This window comes from Vanessa atalanta, chromosome 24, assembly GCF_905147765.1.
Source record: "Vanessa atalanta chromosome 24, ilVanAtal1.2, whole genome shotgun sequence".
NCBI classification, from domain to species: domain Eukaryota; kingdom Metazoa; phylum Arthropoda; class Insecta; order Lepidoptera; family Nymphalidae; genus Vanessa; species Vanessa atalanta.
This window is the reverse complement of record NC_061894.1, coordinates 5,334,950-5,358,607: the sequence shown is the minus strand read 5'-3', so window position 1 is coordinate 5,358,607 and position 23,658 is coordinate 5,334,950. Positions and strand designations below refer to the sequence as shown.

Sequence of the window (23,658 nt, the reverse complement as noted above, 5' to 3'; positions counted from 1 at the left end):
TAACGAAACAATTGCTAATTCGATACAATAATTCAATTCGCGTTAAGTATAAATGTTCTCGGTCGTTTCCAAGAATAATTATGTTTGTTGAATAGGAAAAATTTTATTGGTTATGCAAATCGATCCTTAAGACACTGTTTGTCCTTGTGTTTCGATGATTTTATTTAGAAGGAACTCAGGTAATAGATATTATAAATAGGAATAAGAAATTCACGCTTGTCAGTTAAATAGTCTAAATGTAGTTCGGGTCAAATTCCAAAGCCCAGCTACTAATAATATAATTTGAACTAAAACCTCCGCATCTCCGAATATATGTGTATTATGTTTTATGTACATTGATTATGTTTTTACAGATATAGGCATTACAAAAACGTCTAATCATTTATTAATATACATACAGATGTTTGCGTTTTTATATTCGTTACTTTGTCATTATTCATCATTCTAACAATGTTGCCTGAGGTAAATATTCTATGCTATAGACAGAATAGAAAATAAAAGATCCGAAATGGTCCAGAGACTAGAAGACCTAAATTTTAAGAGGTTGAAACTAATCTGAATTATATGTTCAGAAGTCATGAAAATTTGATCTTTAAACAAAATAGCAAATAATGATATCGTATTTAAAGTAATAAAATCACACGTGTTAGAAAAAAAGACGTAGATTCTGTAACGGAGAGATTTCACGTCAAAAATTAGTCATTGGTAGACGAATGACAAACACCAAGATATCTTGCCGTTGCTGTGTAAGCTGATCGCAGGCCACTGCTGAACAACTCCCAAGGTGCGTCGAAGGCTCCGGATTTCTTTCCGCTTCTAGTCTGATCACCTTGTTTATACTAAACACGTGACTTTATGTATTGATTGTTACGAGTGGGTATCATTTACACCGCAGACACCTGTGTATGGTTTATATTTTCTTGTATATATTATTATTATCATTATGTTTTATTTATATGTGGGTACTTATGTACTGGGCGTTTTGAACGATGTTCATTTAAATTTATAATAGATTTTTCCTTATTGTAATCATTATTATATAAATATTTTTCTAGTAAAAGATGTTAATATGTTAATCTTTTATAACGTTACATTTAAGATAGTTTTTTTTTTGTAATGACGATCTCCGTGGTCGAGTAGTGTGTACACTGGTTTTCATGGGTACGCGACTTCGAGGTTTGATTCCCGGCCGAGTCGATGTAGTAAAAGTTCATTAGTTTTCTATGTTGTCTTGGGTCTGGGTTTTTGTGGTACCGTCGTTACTTCTGATTTTCCATAACACAAGTGCTTTAGCTACTTACATTGGGATCAGAGTAATGTATGTGATGTTGTCCAATATTTATTATATATTTATTATTATCTTAAACGTTATAATCTATAACAGTATGAAATGTTTAGTAGGTCAAAAACGCACTTATCTTTAAAGTAATAAATTAAAAAACCATGTAAATCGTATTAACAGTACATGGATTACATTTTTATTTGTCATACAAAACTCCTGCTCAAGATCTTTGGGCCCCATACGAATATTTTAACTATGTGGAACTTACATTCACGGATGATGCTCGAAAAGTTAATATCTGCTAATATAAACTCACCTAATTTGCAAACATTACTTATTTAAACTCAGTGTTGTTGGACCAATGTTAGATGCGCTACGGAACCCGTGTTACGGCTTCGGTGATCATCTCAGATTCAAAATTTATAGTCTATAAGAACCGAGTCCCGTTGATTTTGGTTGCTCCGAAATTTTAGACTTTTTTTCCATAAAACGATCGTTTTAATCGCTTGATCGGCTCCAGCCTCATCAAGCGTTGTGTTTATTTCCTGCAACGTAAACACCTCCGACTGACAGTCGGAACGCTGTTTAATGTGTTATTAATGGCGTCGAATGTAAACATTTACTCGTAGTTCCTCGGAGCCGCTATTATTTACGTATTTTCTACGATTTCTGTTTGTTTACGTTGAGTGAGACAAACATAGGCAACTGGACAACTTCGATGATTTTGTACGATCTGCGCCGATGGTCCAGCGTCTTATTTATAACGCTGTTGATAGGATACTAGGGTTTTTCTGTAATATTCATGATAAAGGTAGTATATCTTTATCATGAATATTACAGTGTAATTCAATCGATCGATTACCTAAAATGTAATTATCATTTACGTACTCAGGTTTTTAGTTAACAATTACTATTTTTATTTACCTTATTGCGAACTAGTTGTCGCCCGCAGTTTCGCTCGCGTTTTGGGGATTGTTCGTCAAGTATTTGGTATAAAAAGTAGCCATACACATATGCAAGTTACCTGACGATGTTTGTCGAGCAGGAAATATAGACAAATAAGCACGCAAAACTATGCTTCGAACCCGCAATCTAAGATTAAGGTGTATGGGTTCCTACAAGTCCCACCCGCCTGGGTAGGTTATCCGCTCATCATATATCCTACAACCAAGCAGCAATACTTAGCATTGTGGGTTAGTGAGCCAGTGTATTTGTCAATGTAAGGAATTGTTAATTTTTCTTACAGCGCTTATTAACTACAGCCTATGGAGGGTGATGACTTCAATTAGCTTCAAAATAATAATAATTATTATCCCTAGGCCGATTAGTTTGCGTGGACAAATATTATGTAACGCTTACTATTACTATACAAAAACAAAAAATCGTCATATAATAATATAATTTATGTCGACAATCTGATAAGAAAAGTTGTTTTGTTACGCGCCTTTATAACTCGGAATGATGTATTGTTTGGATAATAAAAACAAAAGAAATATGTCATAAATCATATTTTTATAAGGATCTTTTTGTCTGTCCATATAAACAAAATTATGCATATAACCTACGTATCAAAACATCTATATATCTTATATAAAGCTTTAGGATGATTACGTGATAATTTCCAGTGTTAAAGTTGAAAATTTAGCTGTGCCTATGCTAAGAAATTATCTTTATATGTATATAATGACGACCTCCGTGGTCGAGTAGTGTGTACACCGGTTTTCATGGGTACACCACTCCGAGGTCCCGGGTTCGATTCCCGGCCGAGTCGATTTAGAAAAAATCATTAGTTTTCTATGTTGTCTTGGGTCTGGGTGTTTGTGGTACCGTCGTTACTTCTGATTTCCATAACACAAGTGCTTTAGCTACTTACATTGGGATCAGAGTAATGTATGTGATGTTGTCCAATATTAATGATATATATATATGGCGTAGGTTGGCGGACGAGCATATGGGCCACCTGATGGTAAGTGGTCACCACCGCCCATAGACAAAGGCGCTTTAAGAAATATTAACCATTCCTTACATCACCTATGCGCCACCAACCTCGGGAACTAAGATTTTATGTCCCTTGTGCCTGTGATTACACTGGCTCACCCTTCTAACCGGAACACAACAATACAGTGTACTGCTATTTGGCGGTAGAATATCTGATTAGTGGGTCGTACCTACCCAGACGGGCTTGCACAAAGCCCTATCACCAAGTGAATATTAATACTAGTATAGGGGATAATATCAGGAACTCAATACAATTCTTAAAACAAAACATTGGTTGAAATCTACATTATTCCTGAGTGCTAGAATGTATAAATAATATAAATATAATTTTATTTGAGTGTAATTAAGGCCTTAGTCATAAACGCAGAACAAAATAACAAACAAATGTATTAAAACAAAAACAACGATAAAACATAATAATCACATGTACACACGTGTTTTGAGCTTCGGTTCGAACCGATGGAAATATAATCCGATATACAGTTGATGATAACGCCGGCAAATAAACGCAAACATTAGTACAGAAATATATATTTTTAGTTACTCTGACCGTAAGAAGATCCATGATTAATCATTATTGACTATTATTTTTTCTAAATACCGTTGATAGTTTTATCTAAAACCCAGGTAAGGTAAAGCGATATATCAAGTAAAAGTATTGTATATTGTGTAATTTTCTCCGCTTTAAAGACAGCCCAGCTGAGCCTTCTACTTGTTTATAGCCGTTAAAAATAGCTATGACTTAATGAATTATTTTCTTATACTGTAAATACAAGATGATATATTTATCACATAAACATACAAATAGACAATAAATAATAAATATATACAAATAAATAAAATTTAAAATGTATTTCTGTGGATGTGTTTCAAATTACCAAATTCGAAAAAATCATTTTTTTTGTCTTTCTGTGTGTCTATATATATTCGGATTAATCTTCAGAAATAAATAAAAATTATAAATGCTAATTATTATAAGTAATATCTTTCTATCAAAAGTAACAATTACTTTTATTTCATGTTTAATATAAATATATCCTTGATAAAATCTCGATGTACAACTATATATTAAAAGGAGTGACAACCCTAAAATAATCTAGTGTCGCGTAAAATTGCAGGGCACTACTAATGTAAAAATATGATGGCGAAATCACATTCAATTAAAACGTGTGACAACCCTACGATAGTCTAGCATGTCGTTTAAAATCGCAGGGTACTGCCAATGTAAAAAAATGTTGTCCCAATTGTTTGAAATTAAATCGTGTGACAACCCTACTATAATCTAGTGTCGTTTAAAAGAATAGCGGTAATGAAACGGTAAAGTTTTCGATCGGTTTTGTTTGCTATCAAGTGTGTCACCGTGTCTGCGATTTGCGAATATTATGTAAATAACTTGGCATACATTAAATGCTGAACAGTAGGTACATGTACATGTGGGACGTGTAACGGTGATGCATCTTGGTTTTTTGTTGTTTTTTTTTTTTAAGGCTCATCTGTCCTTGGCAATTATTTGGAAGGACAGACATTTTGTTTTGGATTATTAATAATTGTAATAACAAGAGCTTATATTGTCATTTTAACTAATAGTATAGCTGTAGAGGTGAGTTTGTCTGTTTTTTTTATGAAATTTTGCATATATGTCAGACGTTAAGGACACTGTGTTACTAATTCTGTCTCTTCTTTCGTACTCGGACGAAGCGGCGGGCGAAATCTAGTAAAGGATCAAAATGGAAATATATTTTCTAATAAATCAAATGCATGATGTCTATGTCTTGCTATCTAATTACTTTTGGTTAATTGGAAGGAGGAACGCCTATGAAGCTGGCAGGGTTCATTTTTAATTTGAACCTAATTCAAAAAGTCATGTTGCATAATGTTGGTTACGCAACGTATAGATTTAAATTTATTTCGACCCACAAAAATGGGTTTACGACGTTCCGTCAAACAAAGCGAGTTTCCAGCTCAAAAGTAGAACATACGAAATGTTCACGAAAATGGCTCGCCTGTGAAGAAAATGCCTGTAAACGATAATGCACATTGTCGATTTTAACGCTCAATAACTTTCGGATTTTTTTTTCTATTTTTTTTTTCCTTCTAATTATGTGTGAGTAAAATTTCGAGATCTTATTTGACTTCTATGTATAAATGTAATATTCCTAAAGGAAAAGTTTTTCTGTCGCATAAAAGGGCTTTAATTTATTTTCTATAAGTTAACATCCCTCTGATTGTGTTAAAATAGTAAGCTTATTGCGCTGTTAATGAAGACATCGCAATAACAAAAAAATATCAACATTTTAATAGGTCAAAGATCTGCGGGCTTCAATCCTATCTTGAAGCTAAATTAAAAGTTTATAACGATTATAAATAATCATCGGTTCTTGTATTAATAAAAACTCAACGCTCTTTCTGGCAGATTTTAATTTTCTGACGTTTCTGACATTCGTCAGAGTCAAATTTAGTATCCTGACCAATAGAGAATGCTGATTGGTCTTCAATTCTGTCATCGACTGTGATCGACCAATTAAAGCTGAGATTCAAGTAAATTAATTATATGATATCGATAAGCGTTTCAAAAACTAAAGAGGAACTTGTTTACTCGTCTAAACAATTATTTATAGGTTTTCATAACGCAGGGAATTGCGAAAAAAATTGGTCTTAGATTGGTTTCTGAAACAAAGAATATAATTTAAATTATCTTATTTATTTCAAAATATTGTATTTTTAATTATTTATTTAAGATTAAAATAAATTGGAATTCTCACATGCGAGTATTGATTAGAATCTACAATGTGCGGTCAGAAGCATTTCATCGCCGCGCCGTGTCAATATGGACAAATGTGTTGTTGTATAATGTTGTAAAAGTAGGTCTTTGTGACGTATCGAATCTTCTTGTTTCCATATGTTAACTTGCGTAAGTCGGAACGGAGACAGATCTACAACTCTAAAGATTACATATAAGTCTAAGTAAAGTTAACTAAATTAAGTCTAACTTAAGTTAAGTAATGTATGGTAAAGATTAGAGCTTCTTCCGTGCCGATCCAGTGCAGTTGATAGACACACAGACAGCATACGTGTTCCCTGACGATCACATATTCATCCATCGTCGTTTACTAAATTAATTACAAACACAATTTTGACATAAGATATCTCACTAAAACTCGCCCAGACGTGAACCCTAGTTCTTCCTAAGCTTCACGTGTTCTATCCGCTCCGCCTTATCCACAGTGTTATTGTTACACATGTAGGTAAATATGACGCAAGTACATGACAAGGTATAATTTAGAAACGTCATGTGAATGAAACTAGATCAGAGTAACGTGTACTTAATTTAAAGAGATTGTCGCACAGGAATACAACGTATACTTTAAACGCTATTAAGTCAACCCCACGATACTCAATAACGACCATACGGTGACATTAATAACTTTCTTATTGTTGTGTATTGTCATGTACTACAATCCGAATTCTATGTCATATAGTACTTTGTTTTCCTTTTCGAAGGTTGAGCTTGTGTAGAAAGAATGTTCTAGTTTGTTTATTAGTTATCGTTCGCTTTTTAGGGGATAGTGGGGGGGCGGTATAAAAAGAAACCTATGTTCTTCCCTGGGATTCAAAGCGTAACAGACAGATAGTTTTTTTTTATTTTTGCATTTACAAAATTATTATAAATAAAATAGAGTCAATAAAGTAGAACTCTAAATATATTCAGTCATTCTTCTCCTTCCATGATATTTTTCTAGCACACCAGAATAGGAAAACAAGTAGTAGAGTATAACGATAAAGGTTTAACGCGAAATCACACAATACATGTCTGCGGTGCGGTAAATAAGAGTTCGATTCAAAATTGGTTTAATTACATTTCTAAAATTACAAATAAATCGAAAATCGAAATGCTAATTTCAATCAAGTCAAGACTCAAATCAGTATAGCGTGTATGAATAATTAAACATTCAAATTACAAGCCAATAACGAAATTCATTAAAACAGTAGGTAATCACGTCATTTTTATGTAAAATGGTAATAATAAATATAAATAAATATTGGACAATCACATACATTACTCTGATCCCAATGTAAGTAGCTAAAGCACTTGTGTTATGGAAATCAGAAGTAACGACGGTACCACATACACCCAGACCCAAGACAACATAGACAACTAATTAACTTTTTCAACATCGACTCGACCCGGAATCGAACCCGGGACTTCGGAGTGGCGTACCCATGAAAACCGGTGCACACACTACTCGACCACCAAGGTCGAGGTACAAAAAACATTATCAAAATCGGTTCAGCCGTTCCCGAGACATTTAGTGACATACAACAAATGTACAGTGGAATTATTTACATATATATGTATGTATAAAGACGGTCGTTTAATAACTCGTGTACATCCGAATTTACTTAGCGAGTTACATAATTAAATCACCGATCAAGGTTGGCTCGCATGTCGTCGACCTTGCCCGGGCAGCTTGGCTTACAGAGCCCTTTATAACGAACCTTTTTGTTCATTTACTATACATTTATGTGTATCGATACATGCAATTATATACCACAGTACGACTGAATATGGAGTATTATCGCGTAATTAAAACCGATGCGATAAAAACTCCGCGCACTGTTTGCATTGTTTGGTAATTTTATAATTATCAATAAACTATTATAGGTTTTTATCCTATACAATTATTGCACGAATTGTATTTATTTTCTTTTATTTCTTTGTCGACTTATGTAAATATTTTACGAAGGATAATTTATGAACGCAATTAGTTTGTATAGCAATTATTGTTTCTAGTACTTATTTTATTTAGTATAGTAAATTATGTGTGACTAGCGACCCGCTTCGGTATCGTTAGGCTATTTATTAATAAAGGAAATTGTATGATGTATATATGTATAATTTATGCCATATAATACTTAAGAAAAAATAGCTTTAAAAAATGTATGCCTGTTGTTACACTGACTCAAAGGAAATAAAATCCGAGTTCCTTAAAATCGAAATAAAAATATACTAAGTATTGTTGTTTGGCGGCAGAATATAATATAATGAGTGAGATGAGTAGTCTATATGTCACCGTAAGATTACAAACGTCGTTAGATTACAATCTATCTCGTCAGATTGTAAACTGTCGAAATATTGTGAACCGTGAAATATTATTGCAATTTAACGCATTATTTTTCGCTATATTGTAATCTGTCGAAGTCAAACTGTTATAGATCTTCTTTAATACAGCAAATTAGCAAGGCAACGAATTCGAATCATTTTCTTACTTGGAATTTATTTCCATTATGTATATTTTATTCGGACGTTATACGTATTACTAGTTATCGCCCTCAACTTCGCTCTCGCATGTGTTGCAAGGCTGAAAGGTTTTTGTTACCTATGTCCTGTTCTTCAACGTGTATGCAATGTTACTTTCGTGTTTTGAAAACAGTTACGATTATATTTTTGATATATCATTTATGTACTTTTGTATAATTTCTTAAGTTTTGTTTGAATTATACATATATATGTCTCGAGCAGGATCTAGTCAGTTGACATAATATATAAAATGAATGAATGTGTTTATATCATGCTTGTCACTATAAGTAACTATATATTCAGATCCTAAATAGCTCTTATGTTTTACCTTCACAGTTTTACCTACTTATGTATGTTATACTATATGTATAGACGAATATCGAAATCAGTGTGTGATACTTTCGAATCTATTTCTCAGAATTTTACGAGTCATGTTTTTCCCCCTACGTCGAAGTGAAGCCAGTTACAGATTTACTAAAAAAAATATATAACCCTTATAAGGTATTAATATCCTGTTAACGGAATACACGACCAACCAATTTTAAACATCGATTTATTTTTTTGTTTAAATAATGCTTATCTCAGCATACTTGAATATACTAAATTTCATTCATTTCATTCGCGATAGACTGTCTTTTTACACAACTAACCAAAAGTGTAATTCTTTCAGAGTTCGTATATGCGTGAGTTTGTTTATTCCCTCATAAATTTAAATGCTTTCAACGATTAGGATATATGGGGTGTGTCTTTAGAATCCTTAAGCCATCCCCAGTGAAAAGGTCTGTAAATCAATTGATACATTAAGCGCAGTCGTGTTTTCTAATATCTGAAGTGAAGAGTATCATCCTAATCAAACAAGAGAAATAATTGACTTAAACATTTTTATTATTTAATACGTTATTTTTTAATTTTTGACCTGTGCGTCACAGAGGTTCATAATTGTCTTGGAAACAGGAATATGCTTTGGTTTTTCGTTTTACAAACTGCCCTTTATCAAAGGTTTTCTTTGTCTCGTATTTAATTCTTTTAATGTTCACGTGTATTGTTACAATGTATCGAGAGTACAATAAGTGTCAACGTGTTGCGTAAAACTTAAAACTAATACTAACTCATGTTGACCTACATAATCCGTCGCTCTATTTGTTTCTCTCTGTTATAGTAAATTTGATTCATAATATAATAATTGACATCAGTAAGGTTACCTTATTTATTAAATAATTCCATTTGTAACCGTTAAATTCAAATATAATATGGACTTTTTTTAATGAGATAGTTAGGCAGACGAGCTAATGGGCCATCTGTAACTATGTCGCTGTAAGAAATATTAGCCATTCCTTACATCGTCAATGGAATCGCTACCTTGGAAACTAAGATGTCTCTAAACTCGGTACTGTAGTTTGGCAGTAGAATATTTGATGAATGGGTGGTATCGACCCAAACGGGCCTGCACAAAGCCTTACCACCAAGTAAAAGAGATGTGAATGATTTGTATGAACATTTACGAATAAACCTTAGGGTGGTCCCATTATTTACAACTAAACGGAATTCAACAGTACCATTTACTGTTAAATGTTAATTTTCATTTCTAAATAAAAAATCTGATTCATAATAATCTTGTGAAATCACGACCCAGTAGTCGGCGACTATTGTCGCTGTAAAGGGGTTTTCATTATGAAACGCATCCACTTACCGGAACCGAACGGCATTTCCGAAAAATCCAACAGACTCGATCAACCGTAGAAACGTTGGCGACAGCTGAATAGCGGGCGTGGGACTCGCGAAGATCACACGCGAATGCCGCACGAACCTCGTCATTATATCGATGGCAATAAGAGTCCTATTTAAAGCCTCAAGTCGAAGAATTGACAGTTCTGTGTGACCGATGGCTGGCGATCCGTGCCATTTCGTCGTGTGACGTTCGCTAAAGCACATTGCTTCGTGGTTTGTGTATTTTATTATTTTTAACGATTTCAACCACGCTGCACCGGTTGTGAACTTTTGATATTTTGTGACGATACTCGTTGGTATTTCATGAATACCAGTTAAGTGTTGTGCAAATAGGAAACCTGTTTCGATAAGATATGTGAGTTGAAATATCTTGATTTATTATGTATGTTTGTTTTATTAAAAAAAATGAAATTAAAATTAATTTCAAAAGGTTCAAAGGTTCTATTAATTATTATAATTATATGCGATAGAATAGAATCTCCATCCTAATTTTGAAGATTTTTAATCTTAGCTAACACAGTCTTACAGGATTTGAATACTTATCTTTAATTATATATTGTATTTATTATATTTTTTCTCTTTATATATAATAAATGTTTACATGGTAATATCCGACAATTTCGAAATAATCCAAACGTGACATTTCGTAACAGTCGCACTAAAATTATCTGCATTTATATATATTTAACACCAGAAAGGCAATTACACGGTTTCCATAATGACGGCATTTGTGTAAATAACTAGGATTAGATTTTCCTATCATAGTTCTCACAACAACAAGTTCATCACGAAATTGCAGAAACTATAACTAACACTACAAACTTAGGTGTAGACATCCGCTAAGAACGTATTTTATGAAACTCCACCCAAAGGTGGCTAAAACGGGTGTTGGAAGTATGTGCGTTATAAATTTCGCGCGGGTAAAGAAGCAGGTTCACCGTCCACTCCTTCATTTCCAAAACCTTCCGACTGTCGCAATAAGCTCACTGTGACATAGTATATCTTCCATTGGTCATAGACGGCTGGTCGATATGATCAGATTCACTACCGCCAAGCAACAGTTTTGTAATTGTGTTCTCTTTCTAGTTTTACGTGATGTCTTCGTAGTCACAGACACGAGGGATTAGGTTTAGCTTATGTAACACGTTTGTACGTACATTGATAACGTATACGGATGTATGAATGCAGCCATCAGTATCGATATCATTATTTTTTTATATATCGGTCTTTGCCCAGCGTTGAGAAATATACAGGCTGTTTATTAGTTCACCTTACCTCATCTGTAGGTAGTGGATACGAGCCTTGAATTATTAATACGGTAATTTACTAGACGTTTTTCTCATAAATATTCAGTCTTCGATGAATCTATGGTATTTATCAATATCTATCGCGATATAAAATATTATATGCTGTACTTTAATGTAATATTTGTCCTTTAATTAGCTATCAGATGTCATATAGGTTTAAGCTAAAACAAGAACATAATACATAAGCAAAACTACGACGAAAGTATATAGAAATGAATTGTTTAATACATATATATTCCATATTTATATCAGATTAAAAAATATTCTGTTTTCTAACATGAATATTTATATCGGTGATAGGGGTACTTAAAAATCATAATTAAATTGTAATAATAGATAATATTTAAACGAGACACCTACACGATTACACTAAAAATAAACCATTGGCACTAGACGCAGCTATCGAATACTTAAACATTGACCCCGTCCTAACAGCTTTTTGCTCTTGCAGATAAACCCGTTAAGCAGACACAAAAAACGCCGACTAAATCTAATACGCCCGAGAGAAACTCCAGGACGAATTCGAAAGATAGCTTAGCGGAAGACAACATCAGTCAAAGTTCCCTGGGTGGTGGTATTAAAGGGAAACTGGCAGCGCTTTTCAATAAGGAGCAGACGATAAGCGAGACGACGATAGCTAATAAGTTCAAGCAAGAAAGAGACAGAGAAATGGAGATGTTACAGAACAGATTCCATTATAAGGTAAGGAGCCTCCTCCTGGTTTTTATTTAACTGCATTGAAATGTTTCTTAGATATATTTTTATTCGTAGCGTAATATATATGTTTAAGTAAGGATTTTATTTATCTCAACTATCGGAAAGTACAGACAGACAACATATTTATCCCGCTAGTTAGTTAGAAGGCAAACTAAGGCCAATAGATTTGCATACTTGCTGTTTCACGCGGTTTTACCAGTGTAGTATCATAACTTAACTTCATCGGTTTTTATAGCTTTTGAAATATTTTGGAATTAATGGTATATTGGAATGCTCTCTATAGCTATCCTATTTGTAACTTTTGTCTATTTAGCAGATTAGACCTCCGAAAAAATTAGAATCATAAACCGAAACTTTAATTTTATTATTTTTCTATACATTGAAAAACATTTCCTAGTTTTCGTTACAGTAAAAACAATGTAATAAAATTTTACTAAAATCATACATAAGGAAGTAAATGATTCACTTTACGTTTTGACGTCTTAAGTCTTAAGTCTTTTAAAGTTTAAACAAAAAAAAAAAACAAGTAATTCTAAAACGGTGCGTGTGTGTATTCGTGTGTGTAATAGAATTTGAATAAGCATAATGCTGACGGCTTACGCGATTATCCTCATCACACTGCATTATCTAATAATGATTAATCGTGATACCAGTTCTGTTATGGTGCTCCATGCGATTCGCTAATAGCTCCGCTATATTGTACAGTTCTCGATGGATATATCTTTAAAACCGTAACTACTTTGTATACCTTAATTTTACTACTAAAGTTCCGATAAAAGTATCGTTGAAGTTCGAAACGTAATTCATTCGCAAATCCATAATGAATATCATAGATTAATTCGAGCTCTCGACCAATGATATCGCTTCAGTTCGATGGCAAATGTTGTTTAATTGGCTTTTGAGGATAAATCTATATTAATATATTGAAATTTTATATTTTTATCGTTACATTTGTATATCTTTTCCGTATGCGAGTTCCTATTAACAAAGCGAACGAGGATAAATAATAGATTATAGGCTTCTTGTATTGCCTTTATAAATATTGTATATCTATATATAAATAGGCAAAGTAATAAAAGTTCAATACTGTTTTATCCTCTATTTGCCAAGCAATGTTTTTCAAGAAAAATAAGAATAGAAAATAACCCTCACAAGCTCTTGTTGTAACAATTACATCAATATTTTAATTCTAAACTAAAGTTCAAATTTTGTCGTCCTCCATAAATACCCAACGCGCCCTTCCTAAAGTTATTCCGGTCTGTATTCCAGGATTTATTTGTTTTGTTAAGTGCACTTACTTTACCTCTTTGTGATCTACGACGCACGAGTTGTCTGGTTAGCGAGATGTTTTGAATAATACTTTGAATGTATTAGAAATATACTACCACGAAAGTTTATCCTGCGCCTGAACTCCCACATAATCCGATCGGATTATGTCAATTAGGAAATTAATATTGAACTTGTGTTAGCAAACGTACTTTTCAAGCAGAACGTGTGGGACCAATGTTGGCCAAGAAGGATGACAAAATTTTTTTTTTTATTTCCCAACTTTAAATCCAACTTAAGATCTATAAACCAATAATTTCCCATATTTGTTTAAAAAGTTGTATTCCACAGTTAGTTTTTTTATACTGGAGTTCAATAGCCTCTAATTCATGTATATTTTTAACCTTATTATTGGTTTCGAAAAATACTTTTTTGGTAATGTTTTTGGTGGTTCTTTTAGCGTTTCTTTTCAGTATACTCCGATCACAAATTCATTGGTATTTGGACATTGTTGAGTTTTTTATTTGAAGCGTTACGTCGAGGCGTATCGTTGAAGTCTGTTATTATTACACAAGCTCGCCGTAGTTTCTAGACACAGACGGACAGATTCGATTATTTGAAATTATATTATCCGAACTAACATTGCGGTCTAGTACTTAATGCTGGGTATGCAATACAAGCCTTCTGGTTACCTTCCGTTATTTGTGGTTTTCGTATTGTAGATTCAGGTCAGATATTAAGGGTGGGAATAATCGTCGTGGTCGATTAGTAATAGTTGTATATCTTGAAAGAGTTCTGTTATGTCAGTACCGAATACATATTAAGTAATTAGAAGTAAATATAGGTAGGCTAGGTCCCATCGATGCTCGAAGGCCCTTTCTTCTCTTTGAGAAAAGCTTTGGAGATTATTTCATAATGCTGCTTCAATGCGGATACACATGTCCTGGAATTTCATTTGACACGTGCAGGTTTCATCACGATGTTTTCTTCCACGAGCAAGATGTTATAAGGCACTGATTAGGTTTTTAACTACGATATTCCGAACCGGCGGTAGGTTTACTTTTAATTTAACATTGTAACATTATGATGCAAAGTACTTTTGTGGACCTACTTGTATAATGAATATTTTGTTTTTAATTTAAAGGCTTCGTTTATATACAATACTGTATCTTTATAATTATCTTCAAAGGGATTTATATACCTGTATACAAAATGAATAGGAAAACATTGTCGTATTGCTATCTCTATCTTTCTCAGTAAATGGGATAGCTAACAAATTTGACTGGTCAGACAGATCCCGAGATTAGCGCTTTCATACAAATTCTTCAGCTTCATATGCGTATAGAACTTAAAGTTACAAAATAACCGAACGCAAGTGAAAGCGGTCTACAATAGATTTCGGCCGAAAGTGATAATTTTTACACTTCATTACGTTAAAGATACTTTTGCTCGAAAGTTCCCATTCGCTTTACGTATATGGTCTCGTTAACAAAGGGAAACCTTTTTCACGGTGCATTGCGATATTTTTGAATATGGACTACGTAAACAAAACGAAAGAACTATTTACTTTAATTTATTCTAAATACATTAAATATAACAGTGTTTATTCCATAAACTCGATTCGAATGTCAGTTTTAATGTAGTATAGATATTTTGTTTATACATTAATATTTAGTAGTGATCATCGTTTACAAAGTCGAACACGAAACATTGAAGTAGACATTTCAAAGTCTCTATAAAGGGTCTTGACTGTATGTAGCGGACTTCATGTTATAAAACGTATTTATGTATTATAAGTATTATCTTTCCTCATTGGTCAAAATCGGACAATTAAATATTGACACCATTTTTGAAAATTTAACAAATACATGTTTTTTTTTCTTGATAATGCTTAAGCTGATCGGTTAAGCCACTAAGCTAAAAAATACAGAAGATTTTTATATATGAAGGTGCTATGATATACGTATATAACATTCGGATAAAGTTTGCAAAGGCAAACATTTGTAAAGCAGTTAACACTGTCGTATTATTGAGCTTTACAAATTTAATGTTTATATTTATTTCCAGCCGAAATCACAGAAACCAGATAACAATGAATCCGACGACGATCAAAGCGAGCACGAATCAGAAAAGGCTCCTCTGATGGGAAGCACCACAAGTCTGTCCCAAGCGAACAAGAAACCCGAGATCATCGCCAACGTACCGAAAGCCACGTTGGAAACAAAACCCGAATCGAGAGACGACAATGAGGTTGAGCATGACAAGGTTGTAGGTTCGCAACCTGTTAAACGTAGAAGTGAGTAAATTCGAACGCTTAAGTTTTCTTACACATAAAACCACGTCGTTCCTCTATAATATAACCTTTTCGGTTGTAAGTCTCGAGTTCGAATCTCAGAGAGATCTAATAATAAATTATGTCTTGTAAATATTCAACCTGGAATTTAGAATGACATTGATTTCATTTCCCTTGAACTGCTCTCGTCCTGTACCTTGTTTCTTGGGTTGGTTCTACACTAACCGTCACTACAATGAGTTCAATATATTTAATATGAAACATTAATTCAATGACGGTACCTTTTTCATTCGGTTTTTTTTTTATCGTAGCAATGATAAGGTATCGCCCAGCTTAGCTTCTTTTTTTCTATATTTTAAATCAAAACTAGTCGAATTTTGACCAATGAGCGATCAATATTAAAAGATGCATATTTTATATCATTCCAGGTTCACAAGACTCCCCAGTGGTTTTATCGGTATTGGAAGATGTTAAAAGGATAAAAGTGAATAATAATAAGGAAAATGGCACAGTAGTGCACCAGCCGACCGGCTTGTATCCACATCTATCTGACATAGAGACGGACAATTCGAACACACAAGAGGAATATTCGGATTGCGGAGGATCAAGGTGTGGACACTACGCTTTGGAATGCGTTTTTTTCTTTTTATGCATTTGAATTTGGCGCTACTATGTTTGGTCGAACATTGGGTTTACATTTATCTCAAACAATTTCCACATTACCAACATTTGACGAAATTAAAGACAAATATTTATAGTTTAAATTTCGAAAACTGACGTGAAGTTCATTCATGGCGCCGCCATTTTTAAATGTCGGCGTTTCTCGGAGATAATTATTTATGTTATTATATAGAATATAGGTTATTTCATTAACGATATTAAATAATAATTGAAACCGTCAGGTTACCTCGCATAGATGTAGGTCTAGATGGCATTGAAATGTACCTAGGTACTTAGGATGCGGGCAACTTGTAACGTTCGAGATAAAAATGGCTCGGTCGCATTGACACCGTCTTAGGTGTCCGACTGACGAAGGTTACAGGATAATGGTTCTTATACGTATCGACGAGAGTGTATTATCGCTCGGGGGATGGGTTACGTGATATTTATCTGTAATATCAAAACAGACACGTACAGACTGAAGTCAATTTGCAATAAATATGTATTATTGAGTGCCTATTGAGATAAAGAATGATTTTATTGATAAATCTTTTTTTTTTATATGTTTAGAATTTTTTGATGAGACTTTGGGCTCTTATATTTCTTAACGTGACATTAAAAAAAACTTACGTCATTTTAGGATAAATTTAAAATCGTAAACTACTTAAATATATACTTAATAGATCTGATTTGATACTTGTAGTTATATCTAATAAATAATTCACTACGATATGAACAAATGTTCCATAGAGACTCCTGTCGACAATATTTTAGTTATAAACTAATATCATTTCGTCTACTTTACAATATTACATACTTAATAAATTTTAATGTAGATTTAAATATACAAATCTTAATCGTTAATTAAATAAATTATACTATTGCAAGATAACTAACTCTCAAAACTTATCAATTTGACTATAATAACTAATTAGGTATATGTAGATATGAAGACTGTAACGTTGCCTATATCTAGTTAAATTAGGTTAGAAATTTTGTAAATACTTTATACTACTAGTATAGCGCTTTACTTATGAACTTTACGCTGCGTTTTCACAAAAGAATACTATTTATATTTACGAATTGAAGCGGGGGCTTAGATTATTCTTTATCTCTTTCTTTCATCGTGATTTTACATTGAAGAGAAGAAGACAGCATTGTTGGCATCACCTAAACAATATTTATAGTTGAAGCCTTCACATAAAATATCAAAATATAAAATAAAGATAGGTTTTTATTCGTCTTGAGCTTAAATTATCCTGTTTAAACGTTTTGTCTATAAAAAAACTATAGTACATCGTACTACGTATGGTGTGCGCCTCTCTGACGCAGTTACAGCAGTGACACCAACAGAATACTCCTACAGAATGTTCCCTCTAGAATCAAATCTGGTACTTTCTGAAATATGTTTAGCTAAACTATGTTATTTTAATATACATATATTAAATAAATAAATTACAAAAAAGGGGAAAATATTATCTTGAGTTTAAAGTATTACATATCGTAGATAGAAATTTCTTTTAAATATACAACTTGATAGATATATTTCCAATCGTATATTAATTTTTATAACAGTTTGAGTTAACATTTATTTGATAAATAAAATACAAATATTGCATACATATTAAGAAAAACAAATCAATTCAAGTACGGACGTTAGATTCTACCTAGGTTGGTAATATTTTTGAACGAGTTCGTAAAATTCAAGTAGATTGATGAAATGAAATCGTGATTCCATTTCATCATTTATAATATATAAATACGTACGTTATTGTCAAATGTAAAAAAGACAGTACATTACGCGTAATTTTTGCTTTCTTTTTCCTGTGCGTATTTGTAAAAGGACCTTATCGTGACGTCGATACTATAAGATAACGTGGTCTAACTAATCATAACTTATTAATTCGTCAATCTGTTGCTTAAAACAATCTCAAAACCAAGGTTCTGGATTGAAATCCGTCATTACTCTACGATTACAAACTTTTTTTTAAATTATTAAAAGGATACGGTGTTAAAGAATATATTTTAAAAGCAGCATCAGTCATCTACTACTAAATTTTTTTATGAAAATTTCGATGAATTTTTTTCGAGTGCCAATTAAAAATAATGCAGTAGTTGTTTCAAACTGGCATGACAGGGTTAAAAGAAGAACTAGAAAAGGGAGGAGTGCCAGGCGTAAATTCGACATTAATTTTTGAAGCGATTACCAACTTCACTTTTTAACTGTTGATCTCTGTTGATCACTTCATCGTCAATCGAAATCTGCAGTCGCTGTGTGACTTCGTCTAATTTTTCACTTGTAACGCGAAATTATTGTGACGTACCCGTCTATTTAATTATGTAGTTCAACGCAAAATAAAATTGTTCTTTTTTTTAAATTTAAATTACTCTTTATTCAACACCAATAAACACATACATAAGTCACATTCAATGCACAAGAGGCGGCCTTATCGCTAAAACTGATTTACTTATAATATCGGTTTGTGATAATTTTTGGAATCATATTGCTTATCCTTTGTCATGCTAGTGTGAATTCAACCTTATTTTATGTTATTTTTTTTAGTTATAACGAATAGTATCAATTTACCATAAAGGTAAAGGTTTACATGCTCAAATTACTCTGCGCTAACTCGCGCAGCCCATTTTACGCAGTTACGCTCGTGCGCGTGACCATGTAAACGTTAGATTGGACAAATAAATGATAAGAGGACAAAATAATCGTTGCACTTCCAACTATTTAAGGTCGTTTTTATTGATGGAATTACCTTAAGTCTTGTACCATCTAGCCATTATATTAAACAACGTTTAAATGCGTCTTTGCGATGTGACTGCGCAAATCAGTTTGCGCAAGCAAACCTCTGCGTGTAACTTAAGCCGCTTCATATTAATTTATAAATAACGTAGCTTAATATATATATATAATAAAACTTCTTCTTTCAGGTTTACATTTTAAGTTATTGTCTGTGATAATAGAAAGGTTTTTTATTGGATTTTGTAAGAATAAAAAAAACTATTGAAATTAAATCAAGTATTTCATTTTCCATACATCTATGTGTTTCTTTACAGGATTCTTGGTTTGCGAAAGAGTTTTTATTATCAGATATGTTTTTATGCTGTACAAGTCACGGCTAAAATATGGATTTTATACCGAGCTTGAATTGTTTACATTTGCGGGTTTGATCCATTTGGTAATGCAAATTTTTACCAACACGAAACGTTGAGAACTATTAAATATATATTTACCCACATGAAACGTTTAAAATGATATTTATTTCAAATAGAATTAATTTTACTGAATGGTTGTTAATTCTGCCTTTTTTCTATAGAAATGGTTGGTGTGAATTATATATATTAGCATTAGCAGCCCGTAAATGTCCCCCTGTTGGGATTAAGGCCTCCTCTCCTTTGAGGAGAAGGTTTGGAGCATATTCCACCACGCTGCTCCAATGTGGGTTGGCGGAATACACATGTGGCAGAATTTAATTATATATATATCAACGTAAAATTCTAAATACCGTTAGATTATAATCTATCGCGCGCAGTGATAAACTGTCGAAATATTGTGAACGGTTATTCAACTTATAATAACTATTTCGATAGTTCATAATATTACGGTTAGAGTTAATATAATTTAACTGAAATTTACTTTGATAGATTATGAACTACCGAAAAAATATTCGCTAAATTGTAAGAAGTGTGGTACGGCTTGCAATATTTCGAGTTAACAATCTCGCGAGATAGATTATAATCTAACGGTATTTACAATTTCACGTTGGCATATATAAATGATATGATCTCTTTCTTTTCACTTCTCTGGAGACAGTTTGGAGAACTATTAATCTTTCTTTTAACGTCTTCTGTATCTGCTATAAGTTTTCGCAGCAGCCGAAAGTGCCTGGACCTACAAATTTCTCTTCGACATCGTCTGCCTACTAATAGATATCTCAAAAGTAGAGCACTTATTATCAAAAAATTAACTTGATTTTTTATTTCTTTGTAATATTAGTTCCACACAAATGTATATTCATATAAGTTTTTTTTTTATTTTATTCGATCCATCTCTATAATAAACTCAATTTTTATCGATGTTCAATATTTTTTAAGGTAACGATTTTATTTTTAGACTACTAGTCTGCTCTCCATATGTCAGATCGTAGTACAAATAATAGAAGTAAATTATATGTCTTAAATACAATAACAACTGTGTGTCTGATGTCTTTTTTATTCTAGCACTTATAAATATAGTTTTTTGAATGAAACAATATATATGTTAATCCTATAATCTTATTATTAACAACTTGTTTGTGACGTCATTTTTTAATTAAACCTTAAGGTTTAAAATATCTATTCTATCGAAAGGTACTTAGTATATAATTCGTTTACTATTTTTTTAATACGGCTTACTCATTTGTCTCGTATTGGATCGAATTTGACAGCGCTACAACGCTATCCCCCTTTGCCCCAAACATGTGTATGTGTGAGTGGGGGGGGGGGGGCGTACTCGTAGTAATCTTTGAAATCAATTATAATTGTGTATGAAGTTAAAGCTGTTTGCAAGTGATATTTACCTTGGCTATCAAAACAATTGAATGCGAGACAAATGAGAATTATATATTTAGATAAAATTCGCTCATGTGAATATTAACATGTTCCTCTCCCTTCAATTATAGTAATAATATAGAGAGGTAACATTTGTTTGTTTGTATGTAGGGCATAATCTCCGGAACTGATAATCCAATATAAAAAAAATCACTGGCATAAGGCTACGTTATTCTTAAGTGCTATAGGGTTAGTTTATATTTATATCATATCAGTTTCTTTATTAATAAATTACAACATAAGGGCGGGTCGGATCGCTAGTTTAGTAACTAAAGTTCAAACTCTCATGCTACCTGTAGTATTATATATAAGTGAGAAACACTTAAAATATATCATTATTTATTTAATATAATGTACAAACAATTTTATTATGACGACTACGATTTATTTATTACGTCATAACTTTTTAATTAAATAAAATGTATTATACTTTTTAATTATATTAAAGTGTATTTATTATATAAGATTAAATTATTTAAATCTGTAATGTTTATTTAACAATTATCTATTGTTTGATTTTTTTTATTTTCACATTACAAGAAAAAATCCAAAGCAATATAAACAGATCTAGGGGAAATCGTCGTACCGGGGTTTCTAAGATACCTAATGAGTTTATTTTAGTACGTGACAAAATCTTTGTGGGGTACAGAGTATTTTTTAGATAATTACGCGGTTGAAGGGGGTTAATATTTGGCAAGGTTAAATTTTATATGGAAAGAGAGTGAATAAAGATATTATTTTTGATATAATACGCATTATAAATAGATAAAATTAATTAATAAAACATTACACACACAGGCATATGTGCATTTTTAATACGAAACTTTCATCGCTTTACGTTTGAACTGTCAATAACACACGTCATGTCAAAGCTAAAAATCAATGACGCTTTTTTCAATGAAAATCGTCGACGTCTTTGCGACGTCGTCCAGCTGAGCCTTATTTTTGTTATTCATCGAATCAATGTGTCTTATATATTTAACAATGAATCACGATCGAATTTCGACTAATGTTCAAGATGCGCAGAGGTGACTACTTTTCTTCACGAAAACTACATCTATAAATGGCTTATAAATAATATTATGTAATACGACGAGAAATAGGTAACATCACAATGGGAGCATTAGGCTGTAACGCTAGATTTCTAAACTGGGTCGTATAATATCATTTTCGAATCAAAAGACTATTTTTGTATAGGAGATTAAAAATAAATGTTTGACGATCCACAAAAATCTACAAAAAGTTACGAATAATTAACGGTAATTTCAGGTAGACTTTACAGACATAGACATTGTATTTGTTCTTATTATATTTATACATAACTCATAAACCAAAAAAAATTACATTTGTATTAGCCTCTTGAAAATTCCGTTTGTATATTATTATTGTAACTTTAAATGTACTACTGCTGGACCAAGACTAACTGTCCTTTTGAGATTTCGAGCTTACCACTACGCCACTTCAATACTTGTCACATGTGGCACTTTTTTCAACAGACACATGCTAAGGGCTAATTCTACTAATTTCATGCGGTTATGATACGTTCTCGATCCAACTTTGTACATTACTTACAAAAATTAACCTCAGTTTAATTGTAAATAATGACCAATTATATTTATTTATATCGGTTACAATACGATCCCGATTATATTTCGAAACAACTTGAACCGAAACGCAATTGTATAGTTGTTATAAGAAAATGGCTGAACTACAACGATTGCGTTACGAATCGATTGCTATAAAGTGACCATTTGGAATTGACGCCCTGTTTACCTTAAGATGTTTTACTTGACTGCCAAGAATGATAAAATATGGCCTTGAACACATAGTCTTTGGTTCGGATACTCTTTCTATATCTATAAAACAATTATTACGTTTCACGTATTATATTTTATATGTATATTAAAAATACTTGAAGTTAATATTTGAGATATATCAAAAAAATTATAACATCCTGTACTTGCTTAATACAAAAAAAAAAACTATATAAATAATATTAACATCAAATAAAACAAAAAATAAAGATTACTACAATAACAACTTAACGCCATTACAGAAATATACACTTAAATAATAATAGTCTTCATAATACATTCTCAAGTCTAAAGTTTTTGTTTTCTAAGACTAGCTACCCGTCCCGACCTTGTTCAAAAATTATAAAAGAATATTATGAACGTGTCGCCTCGGCTGTACTCATGCGTATAGTCGTACGAATCATGTTTTTTTGTTAATGATGTTTACTTGTATAGTTTTTATGACAAATACGGTTTACGTCAATCATTCGTTCGAAATTTGAAAGTGTGGCCGCAGCTTCGCCTAGAGTAATTTACTAGTAAATGTCACTATAAGAGAACATACATATGTACATACAAATTGAACGAAATTATTGCCTATGTTACTTCTACTAAAGCTAATCTTAATAGCTGTCTCAAGGTGAAATCATTAATAATAATCATAGTTTCTCGATTAAATTACACACAAACAAATCTTTCCTCTCTGTGATATGATA

General features: G+C 32.3%; 1 protein-coding gene across 6 annotated transcripts in view; it reads left to right on the top strand.

Annotated features, from left to right (window-relative positions):
• Positions 1–23,658, top strand: part of LOC125073288 (anillin) — a 58,594-nt gene that overhangs the window by 29,338 nt on the left and 5,598 nt on the right. For all 6 annotated transcript variants that reach the window (XM_047684053.1, XM_047684056.1, XM_047684054.1 and 3 more), the window contains exons 8-10: positions 12,066–12,316; positions 15,665–15,893; positions 16,319–16,499. In XM_047684053.1, coding sequence (XP_047540009.1) covers positions 12,066–12,316; positions 15,665–15,893; positions 16,319–16,499 — 661 coding nt within the window. The remainder of the gene's footprint in view (positions 1–12,065; positions 12,317–15,664; positions 15,894–16,318; positions 16,500–23,658) is intronic.